The sequence below is a fragment of the Crocodylus porosus genome, unplaced genomic scaffold (assembly GCF_001723895.1).
Source record: "Crocodylus porosus isolate Cpor-Errol unplaced genomic scaffold, CroPor_comp1, whole genome shotgun sequence".
NCBI classification, from domain to species: Eukaryota; Metazoa; Chordata; order Crocodylia; family Crocodylidae; genus Crocodylus; species Crocodylus porosus.
In genome coordinates this window covers 52452836-52462001 of record NW_017728947.1, presented here as the reverse complement: position 1 = coordinate 52462001, position 9166 = coordinate 52452836, and the positions used below count along the sequence as shown (strand labels likewise).

General features: G+C 41.1%; 1 protein-coding gene across 4 annotated transcripts in view; it reads right to left on the bottom strand.

The window, feature by feature from the left end:
- The window catches only part of TTBK2 (tau tubulin kinase 2), a 205965-nt gene that overhangs the window by 51434 nt on the left and 145365 nt on the right, over window positions 1-9166 (bottom strand). For all 4 annotated transcript variants that reach the window (XM_019551473.1, XM_019551472.1, XM_019551470.1 and 1 more), the window contains 2 exons: window positions 8001-8212; window positions 4366-4969 (listed from right to left, as the gene is read on the bottom strand). In XM_019551473.1, coding sequence (XP_019407018.1) covers window positions 4366-4969; window positions 8001-8212 — 816 coding nt within the window. The remainder of the gene's footprint in view (window positions 1-4365; window positions 4970-8000; window positions 8213-9166) is intronic.

The following is a 9166-nucleotide window of genomic DNA, read 5'->3' as shown; positions in this document are numbered from 1 at the left end:
ACTGAAGCTTTGCACAGCCCTGATGTTCAATCCCTTCCTATGCCCAACAAGATTTAACACTATATCACCCATATCAAAGCAGTAACAAGGGCATTCTCCTGAAAGCCTGGAGAGTTACAGTTTGAAAAAAACCCAAAACCTTAATTCAGAGGCATAATTTTTACCCCCTGCTCCTCCAGATACACTTCTGGACATGGGGCTGTATCTGCTCGGTTGTACACCTGCCAACGGAAAGACTCCTCAGAGAAGACAGCTGAGCTGGAGCCCCCTTTAAGTTAGTACTCTGGCACTAGTGTCCCTCTTACCCCTCCCTAGTTACCTTAATTGGTCACCCAACTCTAATTAAGAAAGCATGTTTGCATTTCTAATTGTGGTTAATGTGGTAAGTATGAAAAGGTTAATTTCCCCTTTTACCTGCTCTATTCTCCCTCTTCACCTAAACATGTTTCTCTGTCACTTGATTTCCTTCTCTCCTTGGTCTCCTAGATATACTCTGAATTTAGTTGATTACTGGCTTGCCGGGGCAGTCCACCAATAACTTCAGTCCCTTACGTCTATTTCTGCTATCTAGGTATATGTTCTCATCGTTATCAATGACAATTTCCTTACCCTCCCCTTTAGTAGCAGTGAACCCTAAGGTAGGGTAAGCTCTTTTTGTTTTTTTCTTGTTGCTTTAACAGGCGTCCCAAATCTTCTTTCTAATTAAAAAAAACCTGCCATTTATAAAAACAACAGCAAATAAGGTGGAGCAAATGCCAAGTTACCCACCTGCTATTTGTAGATCACCTTCACTTTGGCTCTAATTCAAAGTCCACTGAAATAATCAAAGACAACCACCAACTTCAATAGCCTTTGAATCAGACCCTTTGACAAGACGCTGATTAAACTTTTCCCAATAAAATAAAATCACTTATAGTCTCCACGGGCATCTATATATGTGCAGTGAGGCTGCTCTGACATGCTGTATTTACAGCACATCAGAGCAGACTTGTTTTATTGAGTTCACTAGAGCATGGTAATCACCAAGCTCCAGCAGACTCCAGCGTCACATGTATCAGCATCCCCACGCTGAAAAATAGCAGCAGGGGTGCTTTAACTAAAGCTTGAACGAGCTTCAGTTAAAGAACCCCTGCCACCATTTTTCAGCATAGAGACACTTATACACATGACACTCCAGGCACTTTAATTAGAGCAGCTCCTCAAGCTGCTCTAATTAAAGCACCCTCCCCCTCCCAAAGCGCGTGTATAAACACCCCTTGTTTCTAATTCACGTTCTATTTTCAATTCTACATTACATAGTATACTTCTGCCTTTAAATAATTAAGTAATGTCCTCGCCCTCATAGTACAATTTTGTATTTGCCCACATCTCTCTACTTTTTTTAATTCAAGGCACATTTCTTATCTATTAGGGTGTCCCTTATCTATTTCCAAACACAGCCTGAGTCTCAGGACCTTACCACACTGACTACCCAACCTAATGTTTCTTTCTCAGTGCTTTCCAATTTAAAGACCCTGTTTATAGCCACCTGCATTTTCCAGGACAGATTCACTTTCATGCCCAGAATTTCACACTGTATACTTCTAATTCAGATAGTAGTAACTTCCCTAGAATCAAGTTAATTTTAGTCTCACCAATATCTAGAGTTTAAGTAAACAAGTAATTACCCCTAATGTCATCACCTCTCTCTAAACAAGTCATCATATTTTCGTACAAAATTACAAGGTGACAGCTTTAATAGGGCTGGATATCAAAGTACCTGAACAGCAGCATTTTGCACAAAAATGAGCATTACTATTTGTTGCCTACTATAGCTACACAAAGACAGCAACAGCTGAACTGTAAAGCAATACTACATTTTTAATGGAATTCCATCCCACTGTAAAACCTCTTTGTTTTACACGGGGCAAAATGTTTGGATCTGTGTGTCATCCAGGCTTTAATTTATGTTTTAAAAATGTGGCATTTATTAGTTTAGCAGGAACTGCATATTTTAAGGTCCTACCTGTGCATTTAGATTTCAATAACTTACATAAGTTGCAAAACATGATGCCTAAAATAAATAATAATGTATAAACTAGTTCTACTGCCTTTACTTTTCCACAAGAACATCAGAATATTTGCAGTTTTCTTTTCTGGGACACACAAGCAGGAAAATTAAATAAAATGGTTTAATTGCTGCTCCTAATTTTTACCGGTGAAGGCAAAAGAAAATTTCAAACCCTGGAATGAATTAATAATCTGGAGTACCATGGGACATATATTTTTGCAATCTCTCTTCCTACAAATGTACTTCAGCTTTTTAAAACTGTGGTGCCAAGTAACAAAGAAATATAATCAGGTGAGTTTATTAAGATTTACAAATCTCAAGTCTTTGGCCAGTTTAACTTCAGAATTTATTTTAGAAATCAGAATACAGACATCAACACCTAAAGAATATGTCTTTCAGTTAACAAAAAAGAGAAACGGGGTATTAAGGATAGTATTTTCGAGCACAGGTACCTATGGTTACATATTTAAATACACATGGCCTTACTTTCCAACATGCCAGGCACTTACAACTGCTACTCATTTCATTTAGGTTCTAAAAATGAGTTTACATGCTTAACTTTATGATCCCAACCTGCAAAATACTGCCTTGTGCGTCTTAGCTAACACCAGGAAAAGAGCAGAAACAACTAAAATTTAAATCAGGAATCCTTACAGCCATGTCTTCCTAAACCATTAAATCACACTTCCTCTCAAGTGTGGAAAGGGATAACTGAGAAGAAGTAAATCCAAGGGAGTTCTGTTCAGCAGCAGAGGCAGGTGAAGGTGGGAGAAAAACTTCTGGAATCTGTGCAAGTGAGGAATGTATTAGACTTAATAAAGAAGCATGTCAAAAGGAGAAGCAGCAGCTATTGGGAGTCCATCCAAGAAAGAGGGGCAGCTACAGGAACAAAAAAGCAGTTACTGAGCTATTTCAGAAGTGGGAAGTAGCAGAGGAGTTAGGAAGAGTTGTTTCTAGCACAAAGGAAGCAGAGGTTTTAGAAACACAGGTATTTCTGAAAGAACGTATCAGTGGGCAAGGAAGAAGCAAAATGAAATCAAGAGAAAATAATTTTATTAGGGGACAATGAGAACAAGGAAATTTGTTTCTTTGCTACCATATTAGCTTCCGCCATTTGGGATCTTTTCAAACTTACATGGCATACATTTACTGGTTCACTGTAGGTCCATTTTGCCCTGTCTCCTGTGTCACATTTTGTTTACAATTCCCTTCTTAATAACTCCTAACATTTTGTTTGGGGTTTTTTTTAATGGCTGCTGAGCACTGAGCTGATGTTTTTTAGCAAGCTGTCCACAAAGACTCCCAGATCTCTTTCCCATGCAGCAACAGCTAATGTGGAGCCAATCACAGCATATGTATAGTTCAGGTTATGATACCATTGTATCATATTTTATACAATAGACCTTGATCTTTTTAGAATCATAACATCCCTCCACCACTTTTTTCATGACAGCACTCCTGGTTGAGAACCACCGTTGGCATTGCCTCATGTTACCTCCATGCTTCTCGACTAGGTGTTACTGCTTCCAGATAAAACTGCGCATGTGCTGTACAACCAACCCAGAAAGTCCTGTGCCACATGGTCATGCTCCTGCTTCATTAGGGCTATGATCAGCCTAATGCAGACATGAGCTGCCTTGTACAATGAAGCCCTTGCCAGTCAGCCACCCCCAACTCCCATCCCCACCCCTGCCACTGCTCCTGGAAACAGAAGCAAGTGGGCAGAACTGTCCCATGTGCCTCTGTTTCTGGGAGGATCTTATCAGGGGACGGACCCAGTAGTTCTACAGCCAAGCCAGTTTCTGCCTGCTTTTGGCTGATCAGAGCCCTAATGCAGCAGGAGTTTGTGTGGGGCAGTTTGACCTGGCTGCCATCGCAGTAGCAGCATGTGCATGATTGATAACACTCCTGAAGTGGGGTTCAGGGCACCCCAGGATGTCATGACACCTCAGCTGAGACCTACTGTTTTATATATTTGTTAACACCTTCTGCTTATGCACTCTCAGTATAATAGTGTAACTTAATTGGTTAAAATCATTCATGTCAAAAGGTATTTGTTAATGTATACCTTAAATTAAAGCTCAATTCTGAGAGTTGTACACTAAACCAATATCTAAATCCACTGCAGAATGTGGATTCAGACAGCAGGGCCTGAGAAAATTTTGCTGCAAAATCAAGTTCCATATCCCATTATTTAAGAATTCCAGGGACCCTGCATACTCTTGAGGCTGTTTTCTCCTTTACTGCCTTTTCAAATTGTTCTGCACAGGGAAAGAAAGCACAACAAAAAGTAGAATAATAAATAGTTCTCTTACCGGAGTGAGTGCTCCTTCTGCCTGAGCCTCCATTGGACTCGTAGGTGTGGCTGCAAGAAACTGACCACCAGCTCCACACAGAAGTTCTAGTTTATCTGTAAGCTGTTCAGAAGCAGCAACGGCATGACACTCAACAGCTAGGCCAAGCTCCACTCCCAAGGATTCATTCTTGGTATGGATGTTGTTTCCTGCCCAAGTACCTTGTCTGATATGCTCCTCTTGGGGGGACTCCTCAAGGACCTGTAGCACCTCAGGCTCTTCATCTGAGGGACTTTCAGTTGTTTTATGCACTAAAGCCCCATTGGTCCTGAAATCCTGCAGGTCCCGTTCCTTATCTACTATCACCCACTCCTTGGAATCAACCTCCTGCCGGCAGGAGCTCAGATTGACAGCTACAAATCCATTGCTAACAACACCATCGACCTGTTCTGGAGAACTGGCTGAGGCAGGCTTAGAAGCATCAGGGAGGTATTCTTCATCATAATGCCAGATGTGGTCAGTACGAACAGTCACAGCAGGAACATGCATTTTCTGAGGAAGAGGAGAAGGAGCAGCAACAGCAGTTTCTTTCCCAACATTTGAGTCTCTCTGCATCTTCTCCAAGCTTAGGAAAAAAGTTACATATGAATTAAGAATGAACAGCATTATATAAGGGCTCTGCTACACTTTCAAATTAAAGAAACCAAATATAGAATCGTTACACATTTTCAAACACCAACTTTATAGCCGGCTGGCTCTTCTAAGAGCTGGATAGTCATTTTTATCATGTGATGATTACTTTGCACATGTGGCTGATCTACACTGTGCGATTAAGCGGTTAATTGTATGATCATTATTTGTACGTGTGGCCTGTTAAATGTATTTGATAATTAACCTATTAATTGCATAATATATGCAACGTGTAGCAGGGGCCTTAGTAACAGCATCTGAACTTAGTCACTGGAGCTATACTAAGTTGAGCCTCCTACAATACTTTAAAATTAGCCTTTAAGAGCTCAGACCTTTCAGAATTAGTCTACAAGAGCTCAGACCTTCAAGATATGGGATGAAAAACAAACTCAGTATCCTGCAGAGGTTAATTTTGCAAGCATTAATAAGTGGCACAGCTATGATGATCATGAAGGAATGAGGTAACCCAGTGGGGAGCCAACTTTTTTGGCAGGTGTGCTACAAAGCAAATCCTGCCTTTCTCCTGAGTTTCATTACAATCACCTTACCCCACCTGATCTACTGCTCTGCTTTCTACTCTCTGCCACTGTATTCCCTGCTCCCTCCCCAGTTTGCCATGTATCAAACAGAGAGGCTATCCATGACACTTCTCATATGTATGCTATGGGTTGGCTACTCCCAAGCCAGACAATACAGTTCCCTGTCCCAAGCCAGAGAAATTCAGGAACAAATACAACCAGAAGAAGGGAGTTAATTATTTCTTTTACTCCAATTTTTCCCTCTTAGTTACCCAAAAAATATTCTAACATCAGATGAAGGTGGAAGAAAGACCACAGCGATTCCTATATGAATTAAGTAGGTTTAATTACACTGGGTATGTATGCATGCATGTATGCATATTTAATTAAACTATTTTCTCAAAAGAGAGAGAAGAGCACAGGGTATTATTACTGAGATGGTCAGGGTATCATTAGTTGGCCAGTGCAGTGAGTGTGATATTGTGTCTTAAACTCAAAGGTGAGCAAAAGAATCAGAAATCTCAAGCAGCACTTACAGAAATGCATTCAACAGCATTTGCAAATGTTTTGCATATAAAATGCATCTCTTGCTAAACAAGGGCACAGTAGCAATCACACTGAAAATAAGGGGAAAGAGGAAGAAACACGATAAATCAAGGGAGAACTGAAAACAAGAAGCCAGCTCAAAATTTCAGCCTGAGGTTAATGCTAAAACATTTGAAGATGGATTCAGTAATTGCCTTTTGGTAACAAACAAGAAAAGAGAAATAGGAGGCTGCTGGATGACACTGATGTTTAGCACATCAAATTTTTTTGTTTACACCTTGGTGGCTGTTATATAATGAACCAACCTAAATATACCCTTTTGCCTATTTGCTGCTATTTTGCTTTTGGGACACAGAACATCTTTCCACAGCATCTCACATTCTCTTGTTTTGTCAGAAGGGTTAATGAAGAACACTAATGAGCTCTGTTGATCAGGAATGCAAATTTCTCCCATGTGAGATAGTGGGGGATTAATGAAAGAAAGAACATTACTTCCATTTGAGGTCTTTCTCCATCCTTAACTTAATACCACGTGCAATTTTATGTTTCAATTTCAAATGTTAGGTGACTAGCTCTTTAAATCCCTCTAGTCTATACAAAATTCTCTCCTTTCTGCTGTGATTGCATCTTTTGCTAGTCACTTGTGCTTGGCACCTTGGATACCACCTGTATCTTCAGAAACCTTGTCCTCAGACTCTAGGATCTGCTGTGCTTTGCCCATGTCTCCATCTCAACCCTTTTCTTCTCCTGCTTCCCCAGTCAGGTTCTTGAGGCCTTCCCTTTAGCTTCCCTGTGTCCTTCACCTATAATTCTTTCTATACTTAGAAAAAAGGTTCCTGATCCTGTACTCAAACAGCCTCTTCTGTCCATCTTCTGATTACTCCTCAAAACCCACCTTCTAGCTAGTTTTTCAGTGCTAATGCAGACTTAGAATCATAGAAAATTAGGGTTGGAAGGGACCTCAGGAGGTCTAGCAGTATTTCTTGACCCATGGGTTTCATTTTCAGAAAAATGAGGGAAAGCATGGGTTTCCCCTTGCAGGCATGGAGGGAGAGGGAGCGGTGGCAGGAAGCTGCGTGGCTGGGTCAGTGGCACTGAGGTCAGTATCCATACTTGCTGTGATGAGGCAGCTGAGAGCCATTGCTCATGGAGCAGGTGGGTCCATGACCAGGCTGCTTAGCACAGCATTGGAACCCCAGCCCAGAGCAGGGGGGGGAGAGGTGCCATAGGCCTCCCCTTCTCCTCTCTCCAGCCCATACTGGGACTGGACTTGCTCCGCTGCTGCCTGCATGAGCTGGAGCTGCTGCAGCCATCAAGCTGTAGCCTGAGCAGCATGGGGGTAGCTGGACGCCCCTTCTGGCATGGTGTTCTGAGGCAGAACTAGGTGATTTCACAACTTTACTTTATATAAATCCTACTGCTCTTATAAGAACACATTACATACGATGAAGTGAACTGCTTTTGTCACATGATTTATCATCCAATTCTGTAATAAATATTCATGTCGAGTTGCACTGACTCCAATGAATAGTCCCTGCTGAAGTCAACAGCACCACTCATGAAGCACAACTCAACATAAATATTATAAAATTGTACCTTTAACTTAAAATTTCTCCAGACCAAGAATCTACCTTTACAAAACATCACCAATACTTATCTCAGTATAAATTAAAAAATATATTAAAAATTTACCAAGAAAGTACATCTAAAAATACAAAATTTCTAAATGATAATGGGCATTAATTTGAGAAAATACAATACATAGAATTGACTTTGCTAGTCATAGCTGGCATAAGCATAACTCAGTAACTCCGTTTCTGGTTTTCACTGGGTATAAACAGTCTTAACCAACAAACCCCTAAAAGACCATAGACTGAAATGAGATAGAAAGAGTCTCTTTACCAGGTCTCAAGAAATTTATCAGTGTCTGGCTTCGACTCCAAGGTCAGGCGTTTCTCCAGTTCAAAGCTGTGGATTGAACGTAACTTTCGTACCAATGGGACGTCCCTATCTAGTTGCGTCGTCTCTGAACGGACTCGAATTGGAGAACCGAGGCTTGGTGCATTAAGAATTCCATTCACTGGCCCATGGCTATTTTCCTCCTCAGTAGCAGCCTGTGCAAGTAAAATGCAACAGAAATAAAAATATAGCACAGTAACAGTGCCAGAAGACAGGAAAAACATATTAGTAAATGCAGCGGTCACACATCTTTTTATCCTGTGACGAACCAATTAATATTCAAGACACTCTTTCTACAAATACTCACCACCCCCATATATTGTGTAGTGTTTGGGGGCATCTGTGTACACATGCGTTTTAATACGGAGTTGACTAATTAGCTTCACAGTAAAGTGTCACCGTCTACACATATGGTGCTATTAGGCCAGAGTAAACTAATTTACTCCGCTGGAGGACAGTACTGCCCAGCACAAGTACCAGCCTATGGCAAGGTTTAGTGTGCCATAATGTACGTGTAGACAGTGACCAGGGCTGGCTGGGACATGAGGGTGCTACAGTGCAGGGGGGCTGACTGCCCAGGTAGTGTAAACATTATGCCCAGGAGCAATAAACTCCAGCACGAACCATTATGGAGTTTATTCAGCCATGCTAACTGCACATGTAGATATGCCCTATATGTGCATTTTAGTTACCAGTTTCCTAAGGCACTACATTTAAATTGGAGATCAAGTGCCAGCAATACCAAATTCCATTTGGGACTGGAAAGAGTCAAAAGAAAACAATAACTCTCCTATCTTAGATCTATACTGATCCCTGGCATCCATCTGGGGAATTCTCCTCAATACCAGGCTTAACTCAGAAGCTTCTTCATGCCACTTTGTCGACATGACCTCTTCTGGCTTTATTGCAGAAATGCTGCTTTTCATGTTAACTCATCTTTATGTTTTTCTGCAACACCGTTGCACCCTAAGTCTACAAACTAGCTTTCAGATATTCTACATTGTCTATTAAAAATTAAAATTAGTGTCCAAACACATATATGGATGCTTATCTTGCTGGGATCCTATGACCCCAGCTGACTTCCTGCCCTTTGGGCAGGGGGCTGGACT